This window comes from Vigna umbellata, chromosome 3, assembly GCF_029865625.1.
Source record: "Vigna umbellata cultivar VRB3 chromosome 3, Vumbellata_1.0, whole genome shotgun sequence".
In the NCBI taxonomy this organism is placed as follows: Eukaryota; Viridiplantae; Streptophyta; class Magnoliopsida; order Fabales; family Fabaceae; genus Vigna; species Vigna umbellata.
This window is the reverse complement of record NC_142167.1, coordinates 43,799,056-43,821,786: the sequence shown is the minus strand read 5'-3', so window position 1 is coordinate 43,821,786 and position 22,731 is coordinate 43,799,056. Positions and strand designations below refer to the sequence as shown.

Genomic DNA, 22,731 nt, shown 5'->3' with positions numbered 1-22,731 from the left:
AGACTATTTTAAATGAAACTTTTCTAATATGTAATGTAACGTTAAGGGTATTTTGAAAAGGTAGAGAGAATCACCCAATTACTTTTCACGGTTTCCCTTCTCCTTTTTCATCGCAGTTTCTATTGTCTTCTTTCCTTCTCCTCTTCCTCTCTCTCGCGAAGCACCGCCCTCTCCACCATTGCTCTTCGTCTCTAGCGCTCACACTCTTTCCAGTGAACCGCATCCACCATTACTCTTCCTCTATCGTGCGAACAATCGCCCTCTCCACCATTGGTTTTCCTCTCTCGCGCAAATCTCTCACACTCGTTCCACTAAAGCGCACAATGCACATTGTCTGTGTGTGTCACTCTTCCTCTGTCTTCGGATTTGTCCTTATCTTGTGTTCTCTGTGTTTTGGTTCCATTTTGCCTCTTTCCCAGTCTCCATCAACGATTGAAGGTTTCTCCTTTGTCCAAGCTTGGGGTTTTTCGTAGTGATGAGATTGATAGGATCATATTTTGAAGGTTTATGTTTTTGTCAGTGATAATGTTGTTGGTATGGGTTAAAATGTTATACCCTGTAGAAATCATGAAATGAATATTGTATTGTAATTTTTTATTGTATTTTTGTATCTTTTGTTTCAGAGGATTAGTAGGAAAGTTGAGTGCTTAATGTGTATTGGAGATTTATTAATTGTTGTATGTTTATTAATTGTTACTAGGTGATATGTTATTGTAGGCTAATTTGATCTCTCATTTAAAAGAACTTAAACTGAATAAGAACACTTCATTATAGTTTTAGACTTTAATCTCTGATTCAGCTTTGCATCCTTGAATAGGCTATCATGCATTAATTTCCATTTGCTGCTATATTTAGTTTCAACTAGTAATTTATAGAATATAGTCTAGTTTCAACTCTACATTGTATTTTCAGTTCCATTTTAGCATTATAGACTTGTCTCAATCATCTTATTAGGTTTCTAAACTCTTTAAAAAAGTCTGTCTTTTTCTTAATCATATAACTCACACCATTAACATTCATCAAGACATATTAGCTATAATTTAGCTTCCATTGGCCAATTCTCAATTCTTCATCTATTTCACTTGTTCAGTTCTATTACCTATTCATAAACACCATTTTAAGCTTCTTCAAATCATCACTTGCACATTTGAATTCAGGTTTTAAGAAGTTTTCAAGCCAGAAAATATGCAGTAAAAAGCTATCATTTTGGGCTTCCACATAGAAATTTCAATTATGCATTCATTTTCCAGCATTACGTATTCATACATAATGGTCATTTTAGATTTATTAGGCATTTATAGGTATACTTTTACATTGCATCCACATTCTGCACCAAAAATTCCAATTAAGGAACTGTTAAAAGGGCTAGTTGTAGGTTCATACACAAAAATTTTGTTTTACACTCTTTTTTTGCATTGTAACTGCACACTTCTCATTCATGAGGTCAATTAAACTAGTTGCATGCATTCTTGCATCTTCCATAGCATGTTTCTTTATTTCCATACAATACATCTAGAGCATTTTAATAGTTCATTTTTTTTTTCATTCTATATTTTTATTTTTCCCTCATTGCATTTTCATTTTTCATACAATATATGAATTCAAATTTATTTTGAGTAAACAAAAACTCCATTTGAGGTTGGTGAGTGCTGTCACATCATTCTCTGAATTGAAATGATAGAATGAAATGGAGTGAGGTCAGGTGTAGTGGAGGTGATGAGGTAATTACATTTAATTTAATCACTAATAAGAGTTTGTTTCTCCCTAAAATATGCGAGCTTAAATAATTGATTCAAAAAATGTGCCACAAATGGTGATGAGGTAGTTACATTTAATTTAATCACTAATAATATTATTCATTATTAAATTCAAAAATTAATCCATGAACAAGCATTATATTATATGTTAGTTTATCGTAACTCTTGTGTAATAAGAACATGTTTGCTGTAATACCACACACTAAATTCAAATTTTCATCAACTTTTTTTTGTTAATGATTAATAATCAAAATCATTACTATTTTGATTTAAACTACATAGGTTGACTTTGGACTTAAATCTGAATTTATTGTGAAACAGTTTTATGCATTACATAAAGGTCAAAATATAAAAAAAAAACTACTGAATTCTATAATAAATATTCTAAAAATCATACAACTGAAAAATAGAACACATACATACACACACACATATATATATATATATATATATATATATATATATATATATATATATATATTATTTTATAATATTTTAGTTCTTTAAAATATGTTTTTGAATAATTTGAACTTTTAGTTAGCTACATTTACAATGTCTAATAACTCATAAAAAATCAATTTCTGAGATAAATTATTTATTTTACTTTATTTATTAAATAAATAAATAAAGTGTTTGGTTAATGTGGATAAGTATATATACAAATGGTTCAGAATAAACATAAGAATTAAATGAAAATTTAAGAAGCTATAATATACAAAATAATTTTAATTTTCCATAATATACAAAAACCAGATCTATAAGTTAAGTTTTTTTATGTCTTGTATAAATTTATTACCTTGAACAAAATTATATACTAATCATTTATTTGTCTTAAAATAAATAAGAAAGAATAGTTGCTTATTAAACCAAGAATTTGCAGAATATTTTCATAGATTGTATCTTTCTGTGCACAACTGTTCAACATGGTGAATGAAAGAATGTGAAAACGTTTACTTACTTCAAAAGAAATTATTATACATTTTTGAAGCTCCTCATCATAGGAAATAGAATAGAAATTGAGAACATATACATATATATATATATATATATATATATATATATATATATATATATATATATATATAATACATCCAAATATTTAAAAAAAGTTTTTCACACAGAAACTGGTATAACATTGTGTAGGAAGAGTGTGAACAAAATTTACTTACTGAAAAAAAAATATTCAATTTTACAGACTCAAAGCAAAGCAAATAAAAGTGAAAGAAAGAAGAAAGGAGGGTTGAAGAGACTGTGAAACTTTTAACCAATTAGGTTAAATTATATACACAAAAAAATTATCATTTTAATGTTATTTAAAAAATTTATAAAATATTAAATACAAAATATTTTAAAATTTATGTTAGTCTAAAACAACATCCGGTTTAAATTTTAGGGTTAAATATGTTTTTAGTCCCTAAAGTATCAGACGATTTTGTTTTTAGTCCCTGCTCAGAACTTTGATGGTTTTTAGTCCTTATTGTTTTGAAACTCTGAGAATTAGTCCTTAAAATTGGACGGTGTTAAGTTTTAGTGGATGTGGCAAACGACGATGCCACGTGATCACTGATCTGCTCTCTTCACTCTCTACCATGTTGGATGTTTAAGTGTTGAACTGAGATTAAGTGAAGAACACTTCATGATCTTTTATAAATGAGATTTGAAGAAGTTGGGTTGTTCTTCGTGGCTGCAGTTGAGGGCAAAGAACTTGGGTACATCTGAAGGTTGGAGTTGGTATTCTTGAGGAGGTAAGTTCATATGTTTTGGTTTTGGTCTTCTTCTGTTCTTCGTGTGAATATGAGGATTTGGGATATAAGGTTTTTGTGGGCAGGAAAGCTGATGAAGGGATTGCTTTCTTGTAGTGAAATGAAAGGTGACAGTGGAGGAAATGGTTGGACGCGAAGGTCAATTGGTTCGTCTAAGTCGCAAAGCTATGGATCATCACGGTTACCTTCTAAATTGTGTGGTTGTGGTGAAACATTGTTGGTTTTGAAGGCAACTACTATGAAGAACAAAGGAAGATTGTTTTATAGATGTAGAAATTGGGCAGTAAGTGATTAAATATTTCATTTCATTTGCTGAATTTTGAATTAATCCTGTGTTGTTTTGATTGCAGAGTAATTCAAGTTGTAATTACTTTGAATGGCATGATGAAGGAGTTTCTGAAACTGAAGGAAGCTTTGAAAGAAAACGTGAAGAACTTCAAATGTGTTTGGAAAATGAAAAACTTGTACTGGATCTAAGGAAGAAGAACGACAAGTTGAAAAGGAAATTAGAAGAAGAGAAGAAAGTTGGAAAAATGATGTTGTTGTTGTTTGTCTTGTCATGGGCGTTAACAATTTTCTTTTGTATTATGTTTTTGTTGAAGATGAATTGTAATTAAGAATTATGGTTGAATAGAATGAGGATTGTCTGGAAATTCTGGTTGTTGTTTGTTTTCCCTTTAACATTCCACTGTTACTGGTATATTGATTTATGTTAATAAAGAAAAGAGTTCACAGCATAAGAAAGTACAGGCAGAGTATCTGTAAATGTGGACTTGGAATAAATAAAGTTAACTTGCCATTATGCAAAGATGGAATACAACACGAAGTTTAGTGGTCCCTATGTAAATGAAGTGGTCACATACTATTAAATAAGATAAGTTTAGTGGTCCCTTTCCACTACAAAAAATATTAAAAGCAACCACAAAAACCACTGTACCCACTACTAGAATTGTTCCCTTAGTGGGTCACTGTGAATTACAAAATTCATTAAAATAAAGGGTTGGCTACAATAAATCTTCAATTGGTACTAGCTTGGGACCCTAGATGTTGTGCAGCTAGTCGTGAGGATGTTCTTCTTCCACCTTCGTGCCTTGATGCAGGTCCTGCTCCACTGGCACTTATTCTTCCCCGTTTTGATGTTCCTCCTCCTTGGTGACCTGATGCAGCTCCTGCTTCACTGCCACTTGTTCTTCCCCTTGTTGATGTTGGTCCTCCTTCTGACGTTGATGGAGGTGGTTGTGGTTGAAAACCTCCTACACTGGAAGTGGCCCTTGTGCTGCCAAATCCTTCTACACTGGAAGTGGCCCTTGTGTTCTGTAAATGGAAGTAAGCAACATTGCAATTGTAAGATTGTAAATAAGTTTGAATGTGTAAATAAGTGAAGTTGTAAAACATTTATTTTATACCTTTTTGTTTGCCCTTTTACATGTTCTTACATTATGACCAAATTCATTGCAGCTGCTACACTTCATAACAAGATTCTTCTTTGATAATTTTGTATGAGTGACATATTTATCAGCCTCCCTTCTTCTTAGTTTTTTAGGTCTTCCAGGGGGTGTTTTATAAATTGGAGGCAGTAGGGAACCAGATTCAGAACTAGACCACAATTGTTGTCCATTGATTGGAACAATTTCAGGGCCATAACAACTCTCATAAGCCTCTCTCTTGTAATAAGGATGTACATAGTCTTCAGGGTTTTCTTGTTTGTAATTTATGGCAGCCACAACGTGCCTACAAGGAATTCCTACCAAATCCCAAAAGTAACAACTACATGAATGGTTACTTAGGTCAACTACAAATTTATCCATAGTAAACCCGTGAGTGATTTCAAATTTTGCTCCCCCTGCCCAAGTTGGAATCCAATTTCCACTCTTCTCAACTTCCCCAGCAAGCCTATTTCGTGGTTTAGGCATCACAACTCCTGTATATGTCTTTGCTTTTTCTCTAAGTGTTTCAAACCTCCTCATAATGTAAGTTCTAATCCATTCCATCATAGTTATGATAGGTTTGTCTCTAGCTAGTAAAATTGTACTATTAAATGACTCAAACAAATTATTTAACAAGACATCGCATCTAGGATAACTACTAAATGCATGTTTACACCAACGATTAGTTGGAATAGATAGCAACCAATTGTAAGCATCAATGTTAACATTGGACAACTCATCCATTTTCTTTTCCCAATCCTGTTTAAATGTGGCCTTCGCAGCCCCCATCATAAGATCTCTAATAAGCACTCCTCCACCAAACTTCTTCTTGTAATTGTTATACAAGTGCCTTAAGCACAATCTATGTTCCACTCCTTCCAAGATCTCATCAAAAACTGTCATTAGTCCCTGCAAATCACAAAAGTTTGTCATTAGTCCCTGGAAATCAGAAAAGGTCCTGCTCAATAGTAAGTATTCCAATTGCTACTGTATAAAAATAGGGAAATATTAAAATGAAGATACCTTTTGTTGATCAGAGATGAAAACCCAACGTTGACGATCAATGCCTCCAATATCTTCCAGTAGTAGTGTCAAAAACCATCTCCAACTCTCTTTGCATTCATTTTCAACCACATCAAAAGCTAGTGGGAAGTATTGGTCATTCGGGTCTCTGCCCACTGCCACCAACAGATGACCCCCATATGTTGTCTTTAGATGACAACCATCTACCCCTATGAAGGGCCTGCAACTTCCTAAGAAGCCTTGCTTATAGCCCTCTAAACACATATAGAATGAGCCAAATCTTGGAGGCAAACTTGGTTAGGGTTGATTGACTTTAATTTTAAATGTTCCAGCCTTCACTCTTAGCAATTCACCCACATAATCATATACACGACCGTATTTTCGCTCTCCATCACCAACCAAAGAATCCAAGGCAATTTGCTTGGCCTTTCCAGCTTTCCAAGCAGTTATTCCAACACTGAATGACTTCTTAATGTTATCAATTATTTGGTTCACAGTCATGTTAGCCACATTTACAAACCTATCTACTAATACTTGTGCAATCCAGTTCACATTTGCACTTTTGTTTCCAAAGACCCTTCCACAACTGTGTCGTCCAACCAAGGTTTTCACCCTAAATGTTTGCTTCCCTCCTACCTTGCTAGCCATAATCAGAAAACCACATTTGTTTTAACAAACTGCCCTTACTCTGTTCAGGTCATTCTTCACAAACTTAACCTCTTTTCCATTTAATACACTATGCTCCAATAGTGCATTTTTAAATTCCTTTAAAGAACAGAACTCCATCCCCAATTCAAATCTGAAGTTCTTGTTCATATCATCTTTTCTAAACTTTTTAAATTTCCCCTTTGATAACCTCACATCCTCATCACTATCTACATTTGAATCCAATTCAACATTATTGTATTCTTCATTGATCTCATGATCTCCAACTTCTTCATTCAGTAAAAATGAACCTTCCCCAACATTGCCTCTTCTACTCACACATTTCTTCTTCTTTTTCATTGTATTCCACCTATCCAAAACTGGATTAATGTTTCTCCGAAATTGGTCCACCCTATCATTCTGAACATCAAACCCATCATCTTCATTAGCCATTTTGTCTTCTTCACTGTCATCCATATATTCTTCAGCTGAAGCTTCTACTTCCCCCTCAACAACATTCCCCCCTTCCTCTTCTTCCCCAAGATAATCATATTCATCACCACCAACAAACTCTTCTTCTTCCTGACCCATTTGAACCTCTTCATGTTCATCATCACCATCACACTCTTCTTCTTCCTCACCCATTACACCCTCTTGTTGTTCGTCACCACCATCACACTCTTCTTCCTCACTCATTTGAACCTCTTGTTGTTCATGACCACCACCAAACTCTTCTTCTTCCTCACCCATTTGAACCTCTTGCTGTTCCTCACCACCATCACACTCTTCCTCCTTACCCTTTTCAACCTCTTGTTGTTCGTGACCACCATCACAGTCTTCCTCACCCTCTTCTAGACCCATTCCACCCTTTTGTACAATCTCATCCACTTTGGAAACCACTTCCTCCGTGTCTATGTTTCCTTTTTCAACATCACCCTCTTCCACTTCCTCAGCCACTTCACCACAACTAAGAAAGTGAACTTCCACTGCCTCACTAGGAACATGTTGAACATAAATTTCTACCTCTTCCTTATTCTCTTCTGCATAATTAGCCAAGTACAGTGCTTCACTGTCATCACTCAATAATCTCACATTATTCATCAGCCTTTGTTTGGACCCCTTCCACCAAAGTTTGAAGTCTGCATCATACTTAAATTCTTTAACTATTCCAACCGCTTCAAAATATGACCAACGATCCGGATCAACTCCTTTGATCACATGTATCTCTCCTCCAACATACTATAGCCCCTTATTACTAACAAACTTCCCCATGTGATGCAAACAAATGTCGAAAACCATTTATAGACCTATATTCACACATCAACGATTTACGCACAAATTGGAACAACCATAATCGAAACAGAAAAATAATAGCTTAGCTTACCTTTACGCTTATCTTTACACTTGTCTTTCACGACCACCGGAACAACCACCGCAACCACCACCGCAAGGACAACCAAGATATAATGGTTCCTGTGAAAGGTTTCCACTACAATGCTTCCAGTAAAACTACGTTTTCCCACAATTCAAATATTTACTTTGACAAATTGTGAACCCTATATCTGATTTCAATCAACAACATAATTAACTGACTTAATCTCAGTTCAACACTTAAACATCCAATGTGGCAGAGAGTGAAGAGAGCAGATCAGTGATCACGTGGCATCGCCGTTTGCCAGATCCACTAAAACTTAACACCGTCCAATTTTAAGGACTAATACTCAGAGTTTCAAAACAATAAGGACTATAAACCATCAAAATTCTGAGTAGGGACTAAAAACAAAATCGTCTGATACTTCAGGAACTAAAAACATATTTAACCCTAAATTTTATAATAAATTAACATCAAGGCATCAATATAGAATGGAAATGATGGACTAAGTTAACACAAAACTATTGCAAAACAACAAGAGTTGTATTGTATTGCAGTAGTTTGATCTTAATATATAAATAATTCACCGATGGTGCTGACATAAGAACATTATTTTGTCTCCATCCTAAGTTTTTCACACCTTAAAATAGTGTCACAATTGTTTTCATATCAAATTTAACAATTATTAAATTGACATGAATTTAACATTTATTTGTAAAATGATAAACGTTCTTAAAATTGATGATGTGCAGGTTTGCAATATGCACAAAGACTTAGTACAAAGTTAATCTTTTGTATTTTTTTAGTCTGAATGTTTCCATAATACTTCCATCTTAAATTGTTTAAAAATATATTATTAATTAATTTGTAAGATAATTTATTATTAGCATTTAATAATTAAAACTATAATTGTATTGCGAGTAACAAAAACAAAAGAAAAGTTACTAGTTAATATTTCTTTAAAGTTTTGAATTAATAAAATTTATTTTTCTCACTTATATTTTTTATGTTATATTGTTACATAATTAAAATATTTTACAAGCTAAAATATTTAAGCAAAAAAAATAATACGAAAAAAAAAATCAATCAAAATCATCAAACACTTATACCACTGTGTTTGTAATTCCTAGATAAAACTACTTTCTCTTTCACACATAACAAATTTAACCTCAAAAAACATTTTAATTTTTTAATATAAAAATATTACAACAACCACAAAACATGGGTTAATTCTTCCTCTGTTTCAAGTAATGTTTTAGGTTCTGTACAATTTTTGTTGTCCTCTCTTTCATCTTTAACGCAATCTAATCTCGTGGCTCCATCCCCTCCTAGATCTACTCTCTAACAGGTACCAATTTTACATTCCTGCTTTCTTCGATTCATTGCAACGAATTCCAACGTGTCTCCATTGTTTATTCATCTTGTTTCTCCCCCATTTCACGATCTATGCTCAATGTCTCTGCTATGTTCGATTTCAATTGAACTCACTGTTGGAAATGCCGTTAGTGCTTCTGGTTTTCTACCTGCATCAATTACCCATCTGGGTCATTTCTAATACCCTAATAAATTGAATGTTTAAAGTTGTATACTTTCATGACTGTGTATGCTCATCTGCATGGATTTTTCAATTGGGTTTTGATTTAGCTCTCTTTATGTGTTTGTGCATCATGTCACTTAGGGCGCTGTAGTTATATAACTGTGTTTTTGGATAAACTTATATATATAGAAGGAAACACTACACTAAACCAAACATACCCCATATAAAGGAGCTTTGAGGCTGTTTAGCTGAGATTTCTATTTTATCGCACTGTGGTAATTACGATTTTATGGGTAATTGAGCATTCAGCAACGACAGGTGTGTGTAGTCTCAATTTTTCTTCTTTCTTCACAGGCTGTAGTAAGCTGTGGTTAGTCATAGATGGCACTCTCGGCTTCACGAGCAATGTCAAAGGGTGTGGTGGTATCGGTTCCTGTTTTGGTTCTGTCTGCATTAGTGGCTACGGTTTTCCTGTTCTTCCTTTTGTCCTCCCTTTCATCCTGCTCCTGCCCTACTACAGACATCTCTCCTTCCATTGCTAGGAGTGTTGGTATTGGTGTTTCCGAGTCTGGCAGTGGTGATGTTCCATCATTACCAATGAAGGAGTCTGGCAGTAGTATTGCTCCGTTGTCAACAAGGAAAGAGGATGTTGAGTGGGTGAAGGATCAAATCCAAGCAAATGGGCTTCATATGCATGACAATGTGCTTCGCAAGGGTATTAACCCTCGCACAAGGGCTCAGCAACTTGAGGATCTGAGACAGTAAGACCCTTCCAAACTATCAAACTTTTTAATCCAAATGTGTGTGTGTATGAGCATATCTTTGTTTTGGGATTACCATTAAACTTTATTATTAGTCATCATAATGGTGATTTAGGAGAAGCCTGCAATTTGTAGTTTGCCATGGAAGTTGTATTTTGGAAGGGGGAGAGCACATTGAGGGGGTGTGGGATTGATTAAAAGTTCTAACAATTCAGACCCTAAATATTAGCCAATATTAGGAAAATAAATTAACTAGCTGACAAGTAGGCTAGCCCTGAAATCATGCAGGAGTCATAAAAGGTGAGAGAAGATGCAAGAGAATGAGAACAGATTGATGTTCTTGGAAAACTCAGTGCTACTGCCTTTCTTTTTGTCTCTACAATAGTTTTTGCATGATGCTATGCTTCAGACTGAAGTTTGTTATACTTTCTGTGAAAATGTGTTTTAAATACTGACTTCACTTGACATTTTTTTTCAATTTTGAATTCTCAATTTATAATTGTTGACGGTTCCCCTGTTTCTGATAATGTAGTACTTATCCATTTGATTGTGAATAATATAGTTCAAGCTAAGTTTTTTTTTGTTAGACAGCTATGTTTCTGGGAGTGTTTAGTTACGGTTAGGAATGAGAAGAGTTGGAAGGTTTATCAGAGAAGGAGAAGAATGAGTCAGTTGAGCAACCCAACTGCTTATTACAGTTGGGTAGGGTGGGAATAGCTGGTTATAAATTGTAGAGGGGTTAGTGTTGGGGAGACTTTTTGACAGTTGTTAGTTAAACAGGATTAAGCCTGTTGAAGGGGTTAAGCCCTTGCTATTGTGAGTGTACAGACTTGACTTGTGAATAATACACTACTCCGTTTGCTTTCTTTCTGTGTTCTTGGCGCCTAAGTGTTGTTTCTAGAGGATCTTGAATAGGTTTCTTTATCAGAAACCTATCAGTTACCCTCTTCGAACCCATTTTTGAGGCATCCGTTGCAATTTCTAATTTCATTTTATTGAACATGGATATTTGAATAACCTTTTTGGTTTTCTGATCTCAACTTGTTCTTCCAAGCGCAGATTTAAGGGCATATCTCACTATGAGAAACCTGAATCAGATAATCACACTGCCTTCCCATGCCCTGGGGAACTGCTAGTGGAAGAGCACCATAGCAACTATGGGGAACCTTGGGCTGGGGGAAGAGATGTATTTGAGTTCCTTGCACAAGCCACTCAACTCAGACCAGACTCATCGGTGCTAGAGATAGGCTGTGGCACTCTTCGAGTTGGTTTGCATTTCATTCGATACTTAAATTCTGAACATTTCCATTGTCTTGAAAGAGACGAGCTGTCTCTGATGGCAGCATTTATGTATGAGCTTCCTGCCCATGGCCTTCTACACAAACGGCCTTTGATAGTTAAGGGGGAAGACATGGATTTCAGCAAGTTTGGTTCTGGCACAGTTTATGATTTGATTTATGCTAGTGCTGTATTCCTTCATATGCCTGATAAACTTGTGTGGACTGGACTGGAAAGATTAGCATCTAAATTGAAACCATATGATGGAAGAATTTTTGTATCGCATAATATAAAGTTCTGCTCACGGTTGGGAGGAGAGGAATGCACGAAGAGGCTAGCAAGTTTGGGGCTCGAGTATCTTGGGAAGCAAACTCATGACAGTTTGTTATTCAACCATTATGAGATATGGTTTGAGTTTAGACGGTCAAAGGCATAATGTATGTGTTTCTGTTATATAGAAGCGTGAGAAACATCTCTAAATGGCTTCATGACACTAAATGTGTGTTGCTCATCTGACAAATCTTCAGCAACAAAATGATATCCTTGCTTTGAATCTTAAGAGGTGGCATTTTTTCAACTCGGTTCATCTCGTGCAGAAATCTGTGATACACTTTTGACTCTTCAAAACAGATGAACCCTATGTAATTTGATCGAGGACTCTATAAAGGCAGGAAGATTTGTATTATTTTTTGGGGTCCTTTTGTAGTAGGGCACCTTGAACTTTACATTTTCTCATTGTTTCTATATAGGTTCTGATATGATGGTTGTATTTAGCAGTCTTGTTATCTGGCAACTGATTGCTGTTTTGACAATAATTACACTAGATGGTCTCTAACACCTGTAATGATGATGTGACTGTGGAATACATGTACTTTTAGAATTATGTGCTATAACAGGAGTGTTTTTCAGAAGGTTCCAAAATACTCTCCGTTAAAGGGAAAAAACACTATGATGGAGGGACCCAAAGACTGTTTAAAGTGTTTTTCCTTTTTGAGCCTTATATGTAATGTTAAAATTGCAAGTATACTTGGACACTTGTGAAATCTTGTAAAGGGTCTTCAACCCTCCTTTCTTCTTTCTTTCACTTTTATTTGCTTTGCTTTGAGTCTGTAAAATTGAATATTTATTTCTCAGTAAGTAAATTTTGTTCACACTCTCCTACACAATGTTATACCAGTTTCTGTGTGAAAAACTTTTTTTAAATATTTGGATGTATTATATATATATATATATATATATATATATATATATATATATATATATATATATATATGTATATGTTCTCAATTTCTATTCTATTTCCTATGATGAGGGGCTTCAAAAATGTATAATAATTTCTTTTGAAGTAAGTAAACGTTTTCACATTCTTTCATTCACCATGTTGAACAGTTGTGCACAGAAAGATAGAATCTTATACTGTATGAAAATATTCAACCTTTTTCTTTGTTAAAATGAAGAAGTATTTTTTTTTAATAGAGTTTGTTTTAAATTCATAAGTGTTAACATTTTCCTCTAGTTTGTTGCCATGCCTTCATCGTTAACAAAGAAATTTCTTCGTTTAGTAGAGGAATCGACAACAAACCAATGGAAAAAGTTAACATGAATTTGTTTACGGAAGTTCTGTAGTTTAGTGAAGGAGGAGTAACGTTTTGAAAGGATGCGAAATCCAAATCTATCAACCTTTTCCTTTGGTTTCTATACTCCTTCAAGCTTTTTTGTGTCCTTGAAGGAGATAACAGAAAAAACAAAGAAAAAAATTAACGGATGGAGTTCATAGCAGAAATTTTATAGATGGATGTCTACAGGTTATCTAAGTCTTCGAGACTGTATTTATAGACATCCTCTGTAGGGTCTATCTTTTAAATGTTTTTAAGGAGTTTATGAATTTTATGAATGTTTTAGCGTTTTGAAAGGCCTTGGAGTTGTTACAAGTTAACACAAAGAAACCTTGGAGTTGTTAAAAGAAATTTTATAAATGTATGTCTACATCACTAATTAGTATTGGGAAAGGCCTGATATGGGCTTCAATAATAAAAGACAATCTACTTAAATGATATATGGGAAAATGCAGTTTGCTGCTAGAAACGAAGAGGTTGACGTCAATTTCTTCAGACCTCCAAAGTGTCTTTTTGGTTTAATTCTTTTTTCTTTTAATCCAACAATAAACGTCAGATTCCTTGGGCAAATGACGTATTATTCATTATCCAAAGGCAAAGGTCGCTCTATTTTTTCTTTTTCCTTTTTATTCGTTGGTTTAAAAGAAAAACAAATTATTTCTAGAAAAAAAACTATCGAATTGGTGAAAGTTTTCGACATTCTTTGGTTGGTTTAAAAGAAAAAAAGAGGGACTGAGGTTATTGTTAATGTTGCCTGTTCTGTTATGTGGCTTCATATGTGACTTCCTCCGTTTAATAAAACGTCGAAGCCATGAGTACAATGACGTTTTTTCGTTTGGTTTAGAAGAAAAAATTAAAAACATAATTTCTAGAAAATACAACGTCGAACGCGAAGAAGAATTGGACCTTATATGGTTAGTTTAAAAGAAAAAGAAAAAATAATAAAAAGGAACTAAATAACAAAACGTCTAAGCTAGTATAAAACTGATATTTTATGGGTTGATTTAAATGAAAAATAAACAAAAAACTGCTAGCTGTAATATACAATGTCCTTCTGTTGTTACGGTAGATGTCATAGTAATTAAATCAATATTTAGTATTTATTTATTTTGTATTGGATGTCGACTGCTTCCTTAATGACGTTATGTGATTACGACAATCACGTCCAACCCCTACTTGTTCGACGTTCTACATTACTGCTGGAAGCAAACCACTCTTTCGTTATTTTTTATTTTAAATTGAACGTCAGATGTTTCTAAAGTTGACGTTATGTGATTCTAAGGTCATTGTTTTACGTCAATGTTGGCCTTATTTGACGTTAATACATTTTAGATTACGTCGATATGTTTCTTGTTTGATGTTAATACTTTTTAGACGGCGCACTATTTAGTGAATGACGAGGAGCGAATCAATTTATTTACGATAATGCCACCGATCATTTTTAACGTTGCATATTTAGTGCTACGACGTCCAACGCGTGACGTTATACGCTGTTTTTGCACTAGTGAGTACATCAAAATGTCAGTTTGATAGGAAAAGGTAAAGTTAGAGAATTAAGTGCACAATGAATGTGGAAAGGAGAAGAAAGGTCTTAGAATGGATAAAAAGGATGGTTACAGTATAAGTTCCTAAAGAGGGTAGTGAGAATGATCACAAAGTTTGAGTTGGTTGAGATGTTTAGAGATATGAAGTGGTAGTCCGTGTTAAGGTTAGTTTTCATCTGGGATAGTTTTGTGGTGGATTTGAGTGACCGATAGAGTTTGATCAAGAGAGAAGTAGTTGTTGGATGTTGGGTTGCAGAAGACAGTAAGTTTATGGGTTCAAATCAAGTTGAAGAGTTGGTGTTGCAGGCTAAGGGTATTATGAGATTTAGGGTTTAATGCTAGGGTTTGTATTGCTGAAGATTTTGAGTTGAAGAAGGTAATTCTTGAAGAAGGTTTTAAGTTAAGTTAGCAGTTATGAGTGATGCGGCTGTCGTGGCCCATACAAATTTGATGTGCATTAAAGAATGCAGTATAGTGCTAGGAAGTGACTCCTAGGTCGTCTCTCAAGGACCAAATGTGGTTCGAGGCTTAGATCAAACACGTAGTGGGGGATTTTGAAAGTATTTTTGTGATTCAAAATGAACTAAATTAAAACTGGAAATTAAATACAACCAAATATAATTGAAAATATTGAAATAAATGGACAAAGCATGAAGACCGAACGGTTCTACATTGAGACCAAACGGTCTCTAAAGCAATTGAGGAAATTGGAAATGCAGGAAGATAAAGAAGCCGAACAGAATAAACATCATAATGAACGGAAACAATAAACCAAACATAATAGACAACATAATGAACTGAAAAAGTAAACTGAACAATGCAAAAGGTAAATATCCAAACACAATTAAAACTGTTAAAATGCAACACTTCAATTAAAAAGATTAATGCTCATCGTAGTTATTTATCCCACACATCCATCACGGAAACAACACTAAAAAAAAATGCTTGAACAGGAATAATATAGATTAGTAAGCTACTTAACCTGAATGTATACCAATATCAATAATAATCCAACACACAAAAAAAATACTTTTAGGTGCAAGCTTAAAGCTAGTAAAATGAAACTCTTTGAGCTTTCTTTTTCTCCCTGGACATAACCGTGTGTGCCTCATGCTCTTCATCAAAGAAAAGAAAAACAAATACTAGCACCGTACACCTACTACTTCTGCCTAGGCCATCACTTCAAAAGAAAATGGAATAGAAGATGCTTCAAGAATTCCTTCTTAGCCGTGACCTGTACACCAACTCACATCCCATCACCTCTTCATTCTCAAAGAAATAAAGGAAATAATTCTTACACACCCAGCTGCCAAATCCCTTGGCACGTCGCATCCTCCTAGACTCCCACCTAATATACTTCTCATTTCATAAAAACTAAAAAAAAAGCTACTATCATTCCAGCAACCGTAACATCACTTTTATTCATTCCAGCAAAGAAAAGAATTCCATCACCGTGTCACCACTTCCTTCTCAATCTCCGTGCAGCACCTAATGGAATCAGCGCCTACTCTTCGTTTCTAAAAGCTTCAATCACCATTTCTTTTCTTCAACCGTAGCCCTCCATGCTTCAATGTCCGTGTACTACCAAAAACAAGAGTTGAATGTGTCTTCTGTGGTTGGTGGCTGCTGCAGCAAGAAAAGATGATCTATACCACCCGTCATGTGCTTCCTCAAAACTGCTGGGCCTCTCTCTTTTTCTGCTGCTTCCTGGACGCGTTTTTTTTTTCTCCAAGCTGCTAGATGCGTCAGCTTAATCATGGGCCGTGTTGGACTCTCCTATCCGCTGCTGCCAAGCTAATTTCCATGGTGCACGCTGCTTCACTTCTTGCTGGACACAACCCCTGCTGGACCAGCTGTTGTCCGCATGATGGCTTGTTGGACTTTTGATGTGAGCTGTTGTACGCTGCTGCCAAGATGGACCTGCAAGCTGTTGGATTCTCCTTGGACGCGTGTTGTTGCTGCTGGACATGGGATGTTACTGCTGCCCGCGTGTTGCTTCTCTTGTGCAAGCAATCTGCTGGACTCTCCAAATCCTCAATTGAATTCAACCCGTGAGGTGCTTGATGCTGTCCGCGTGAATTGCTGGACGTCACCTCAAATTTGCTGGACTAAGGTCGTGATGTGCTGCTGTTGTGTGCACCTCTTGCTTTCCTTAGTGCCTTGTTGTTCCAGGTCGTGCTCACCAAAATTCAATCCCGTGCACCTCTCCAAAATGAAGGCCCCTTTCTCCCAGCCAGCTGGACGATCATGTGCACACCAAAGCTGCTGGATTTTGTGGACGTGGCAGTAGCGCTCCAAAATCGATTTCCCATGGGCCGTGACACCACACTACTGGACCATTTCCCTCACAACATGCTTTTATTTCCTTTGGGCCGTGAGCTTCCCTTCCATGTGCATGTGAAGTGCTACTGTCGTGTGCTACCAAGTGTGGGTCGTGTTGCTACTGCCTCTACTAGACCATCATGATTAAAAACAAATGAAATCAGCACTCCCTCCAATGCTTCCAGCCGCTCCAATTAATTTCCATGGGCTGGGTGTGCTATTGCCTTTTTCTTTGTGCACACCTCCTTTTCCATTTTACAAAAAAAAAATGTAAGTGATGTGGCATTTCTCTAAGTCCTAAAATATTACCCAACAATTTTCCTACAATTAATAATGTAAATAATTAGTTTCAGATAATTCAAATTAGTTAAAATAAAAATTTATTTTCAAATTAAGAAGAATTAGTAAAAATGAAAAAATACCGGACATTTAAGCACAATTCCTGATTAATTCTAGCACAATAAACTAGGTAAAGTCAAGAAAATATTGACTCATCAATGAGTACATGAAGAATTCTAAGTGATGTGGCGTTTGTGGAGTCAATCAAAGGGCTCAAGTTTGAAGTTTATGTGAAGTGGTTTCTTGGTGATGGTGGTGCATCAAGTGTAGTTGAGCGAAAGATGGGAGCAAGTGTTATGGGAATCCAGGATGTATGTTAAATGCAAGTGAAGAAGAAATGATGTTGTTCTTTCATAAGTTTAGGTGTGATCACTAGTGAGGTTTCGTGGTTTTCAAATTGTTCTCTGGTGGTTTATGGTCTTCAAGAGAAGCTTCGTGTTTCAAAAAGGAGGGTCAGTGGTTATACCTCAGTTGTGAATCAAGTAAGAAAGTGAAGAAAAAGGGTTGTTAGAATAAAAAAAAGTTAACATGGATATGTGAAGAAGAGAAGATCAGGTCTTTGTGGCATAAAGGGTTTTTGTTTGGTGTTTGAAGCAAAGTTAAGGGTATCAATTCCTTTTTGGATTATTTCTGTGGAGGATGTGGAGTAAAATAAGCAGGCAATGGTTTGGTTGAAGAAGTAATGGTTTGGACCTAGTGTAATCGTTGAAAAAAAAACTACAAGTTTGATAGATCTCCGAAGAAAAGTAGATGATCGATTGGAAATCGTTTAGTGTAAGTTTGGGCAACTAGGAACGACTTTTGGAATGTACGTTTTTCAGGGATTAGGAATACTGTTTAGGAAACAAGACAACGAGGTTATCGTGAAAGAGAATAGTTCTTAGGGTTTTAGCAAGATCATAGTTATTTTGAAGAAGGTTCTTCAAGGGTGATTGTTTTTGGGTTGCAGTTGACATGAAGAATGAGTTATTTTCAGTAGGATGATGAATAAGGAAGTATGTGAATCAGAGTAGTGCAGCAGATGATGGTGGGCATGTTCTTATCAGAAAGTGGTGTGTATGAAGAACTTTCTTAATCATGGGTTGGTGGTTTGTGAGGGATGAGTTTCTTTAAAACAATATTGGTGTTGGTATATGAGAATAAGTTAAGAGTGTTTGGTGATCTTCAAGAATCAGATGTGATTTTAGGAATGGAAGAAATAGATATGAGGCAGAGAAGACAAGTGAGCCTACAGTTTGAAGTAGCAATGCCAACCTTGAAGTGAGAGAGCACAAATGGACAATGAAAAAAGAGAGCGGGTTAGTGGACGAAGGGGATGAATTGAGATATGGTTTTGAGTATAGTGTCAATCTTGAGATAAGGAAGTGTTAACATATGGTTTGAACAAAGAAGAGATTCAAGTTCTTGGTTTGATAAGATTTGAGTAATAGTTGGTTGAAGAATATGAAGACCGGGGTGTCTAAAGTGAAGTTGTAAAGAAATTTCATTAGTATAGTTGAAATATTATAACTAGTGGGTTTCTCAAAATGGTTGAGAAAGGGCAGTTTAGACAATCCTAGTTTGAGATGTATCATAAGTTGCTTTGGTATTGATCAAGCTAGTGATCTTAAGTCGAGGAGGATACAGATCAAAGTATGATTACAGGCTAGGGGGTCAAGAAATGCATATGGTTCAAGTTAGTGAGTTAACAAAGTGAAGATGTAGTGCTTAAATTGATTTTGTCGCTGCAACGAAGAAGAATATTACTTTGGTAATGGGATAACATAGTGGGAAACTATGCTACTAATAACAAATTTATGAACACCGAAAAACGGCGCCACAAACTTGTTTAACAATCGACAAGTGTGACCAAATCGTATCAAGTAATAAAACAAGGTAAGACCAAGTATCGTTTTCCCAAAGGACTCACGGCCTAGTTTAGCTATATGATTTGTTGATTATTTAAGACTTAAGAACAAATTGACTTTAGGTTTAAATGCAAAAGACAGTAATTAAATATGTATGCATGAATTTGATCAATGGAGAGAATAAAATACAAACACTTCAATGAATTAGATGGATGAGTATGTTGTTGGGGTTATCAATTTCATCTTATCCACTCTCATATACTTTAGGAATTCATCATTCTTTTCATCAATGCTAATGTCACTCTCTAAATCACCTTGCAAGAAGGCCTATCCTTAATTATGAATTCATACAATTCCTAGCATTTCTAGTAATTAGTTCTTAAGTACAGGAGTTTAACGGCAACCAATATACTATTGGGAGAAATTTCCCGGATCTAGATTTCCCTGTACGTTCCCATATCGACAAAACCAATAATCATAACAATGAATGAGTTACAATATATTGTGTCAATTATTTCCCTTAGACAACATATGATCGATACATTGTTTACATTAAAATATTAATTGCTATTTATTGAAGAGGAAACACATTTAACAAAAAATATATAAAAGTCATAATATCATTCAATACTAAGCTTAATTTAATTAATTTTGTATATGCTCTAAAATACACGAAGTTTTTGTCTTTCAAAATTGAAAATAAAAATAATATTCAGAAACTTTGTAGTGGGAAGATCTTCTTAACATCACATGCATCTTCTTTCATGCTTCTTCTTTCATGTACAGGAGTTTAACGGCAACCAATATACTATTGGGAGAAATTTCCCGGATCTAGATTTCCCTGTACGTTCCCATATCGACAAAACCAATAATCATAGCAATGAATGAGTTACACTATATTGTGTCAATTATTTCCCTTAGACAACATATGATACATTGTTTACATTAAAATATTAATTGCTATTTATTGAAGAGGAAACACATTTAACAAAAAATATATAAAAGTCATAATATCATTCAATACTAAGCTTAATTTAATTAATTTTGTATATGCTCTAAAATACACGAAGTTTTTGTCTTTCAAAATTGAAAATAAAAATAATATTCAGAAACTTTGTAGTGGGAAGATCTTCTTAACATCACATGCATTCTTTCATGCTTCTTCTTTCATGCTTCTTCTTCCGAGCTTCTTCTTCAGATGGAGAATATCTTCATATGGAGATACTTAGTATAACAGTTAATTTAACATGATTTAATATTTAAAATTCATAATATCCTACTATATTTAGAATGATTTAATTAATTGGTATAAACTCTGTGGAGTTTTTCGTTTTTAAAATTGAAAATAATCTCCACAAAGTTATTTAGGGGAACATATTCTTAAGATTTATTTTGAAGAAAGAAAGTTTCTCCACATGTCACCGTTGCTCCCCTCTCAACGTTGAGAAACCTATAAAATGGAAATGATATTTCTCATTATTAAGTTTCACAACAAAAAAATATACATTTGATAAATGCTTCTTATATTTTTGCGTTTTGTTATATATATATATATATATATATCATTTATAAAATTGTAACATTTATAAAATTGTAACATTTATAAAATTATAACATTTATAAAATTATAACATTTACATCTCCTTATAATAAACTCATTTATAAAAGTATATATCATCAACACACATAATAAAAAGAAAAAATAAATAAATGCCCGACACGGGTTTTCTATATATTTTCATGGATGAAAATTTACATGAGAAAAACAAAAAACAAATAGGCTGCTGCTTTGAAAAGATCATACAACAATAACCAACAATAACCGATTTACCTCCAGTTTAGGTATAGCAGTACTCATTTTTTTTCATATCAAATTTCTCAAGAGATGCAGTAACAAAATTTGTTTGTAATATTGTCCTATATTATTTAGTTATTATTAGTAGAATTTATTGATAAATATTTAACTAATTTAATTTATTATTTTTTACTGTACCAAACATTGCATGCTCTAAAACATAGGTGATCTCAGCTGCATTTATCTGTTGCAGTAGTTTTTATATGCTAACCTGTTGATACTGTAATGTTTTTGCTGTGAAAGATGAGATCGTTTATTTGATTAGCAGCAACACCCATGTATTTTTTATGCATGCATTTGTTGGATCTCTTCTTACCTGTTTGCAAAATCATATGGTTAGAAGATCTAATAATAGAAATATAATTTGTGAATAAGATATTTCTGCAACAGTTTATAAGATCAACTATACAAAATATACAAGTTTTTCAAGTAAGAAATTGAAGTTGCATATGTTTATAAAATATAAAATCCTATGAAGACTTACCCATTGAAAAGCTTCGGCAGCAAAGAAAGAAAGGAAAGACGTATGGAGTTTTCGGCGGCAGTATAGAAAGAGAAGGAAGACAAAAGAGAGCGTATGAGTTTTAGGGTTTTATGTTAACTTTATATAGATGATGAGGGTCCCACTTTTTTAATTATGTGGTTATAAAAGATCTCTCATCATTTAAAACATTAAAATAGATATAAAATTATAATTTTGAACAATTTGCATCATAATATATAACAACGTTATAAAATTGATATAAATGAAATAAAATTTTACTCAATAAAAAAATTATCACTCAAATAAATGTTTCATACTAAATTGAATATTCATTAACATAATGAAATATATATAATGATAGAAAAAACTATGATCAGCTTAATTAAAATAATATGATATTATTATTATTATTATTATTAATGAATTAATTAATTATCTAAACTTCTATAAAAAATAACTTAGTGTTTATAATATCTATTATAAAACATTAAAAAAATCTTTAAATAGCAACTAATTTTAAAAATAAAGATAATTAGTTAAAGATAACTAATTTAGATATTAGTTTATAAATTATAAATTATTTCTTAAAAATAGTCACAATTATGAATAAGAAGCAAAGGTGTTTTACAGAAGCCACTCTTGAAATTGAAATGTGAAATGAATGCACTGGCTTTTGCTACATTAGTACATTCATTTCACATTTCAACATTAAAATTTATTTTATTTCATTTTTTTTATAGGAACACATCAGAATCCTACAATTTCTATGTCTTAAATATTGCAACTCATTTTTCTGATATTATAGGGACTATAATTTTTTTTTCATAGATATTATTTTATTTTAATAGAAATTTGGATCAAGTAATTCTTTTAAAAATAACAATTGTCGCATGAAGAGTATTTTACCAATCATTCATGATTATTGAAGAAATATTCATTTAGTCTAAATCCAAGCCTGTGTTAATTTTCTATCATTTAAAATCGACAAAGTGTGACTTTTATTTAAGTAAAATATTACTATGTGCAATAATATGCATTTTTGCGTGCACAACATATTTTTCTATATTGTGTTTATTGTTGAATCCATTTTTATTAAACAGCTGCTGTTAGGAAAATTTTTTGTTATGTCATATCATGTCTTTCATGACATAAGAATTTATA

The 22,731-nt window shown here is 33.8% G+C and overlaps 2 protein-coding genes and 1 long non-coding RNA gene across 5 annotated transcripts; 1 reads left to right on the top strand and 2 right to left on the bottom strand.

The window, feature by feature from the left end:
- Positions 1–4,537: 4,537 nt before the first annotated feature.
- Positions 4,538–6,618, bottom strand: LOC148202590 (uncharacterized). The gene is made up of 4 exons (XM_088109659.1): positions 6,324–6,618; positions 5,971–6,224; positions 4,927–5,856; positions 4,538–4,834 (listed from the first exon to the last, which is right to left on the bottom strand). Exons 1-4 carry the CDS (start codon positions 6,616–6,618, stop codon positions 4,538–4,540), a joined length of 1,776 nt encoding a protein of 591 aa, XP_087965785.1.
- Positions 6,619–9,201: 2,583 nt separating this feature from the next.
- Positions 9,202–12,647, top strand: LOC148202589 (uncharacterized). Of its 3 annotated transcripts, none has more exons than XM_088108491.1 (3): positions 9,202–9,335; positions 9,879–10,285; positions 11,345–12,647. In XM_088108491.1, the coding sequence occupies exons 2-3, from the start codon at positions 9,906–9,908 to the stop codon at positions 11,997–11,999; spliced, it is 1,035 nt and encodes a 344-aa protein (XP_087964617.1). In that variant the 5' UTR covers positions 9,202–9,335; positions 9,879–9,905; the 3' UTR covers positions 12,000–12,647. The 3 variants fall into 3 exon arrangements, with proteins under 3 accessions (XP_087964617.1, XP_087964618.1, XP_087964619.1); XM_088108492.1 differs by lacking the exon at positions 9,202–9,335 and adding an exon at positions 9,349–9,488; XM_088108493.1 differs by lacking the exon at positions 9,202–9,335 and adding an exon at positions 9,510–9,531.
- Positions 12,648–20,230: 7,583 nt separating this feature from the next.
- On the bottom strand, positions 20,231–21,656 carry LOC124841474 (uncharacterized). Its single transcript, XR_007029114.2, has 3 exons — positions 21,571–21,656; positions 21,298–21,402; positions 20,231–20,681 (listed from the first exon to the last, which is right to left on the bottom strand). It is a non-coding gene; the product is annotated as an uncharacterized LOC124841474 (long non-coding RNA).
- Positions 21,657–22,731: the final 1,075 nt, after the last annotated feature.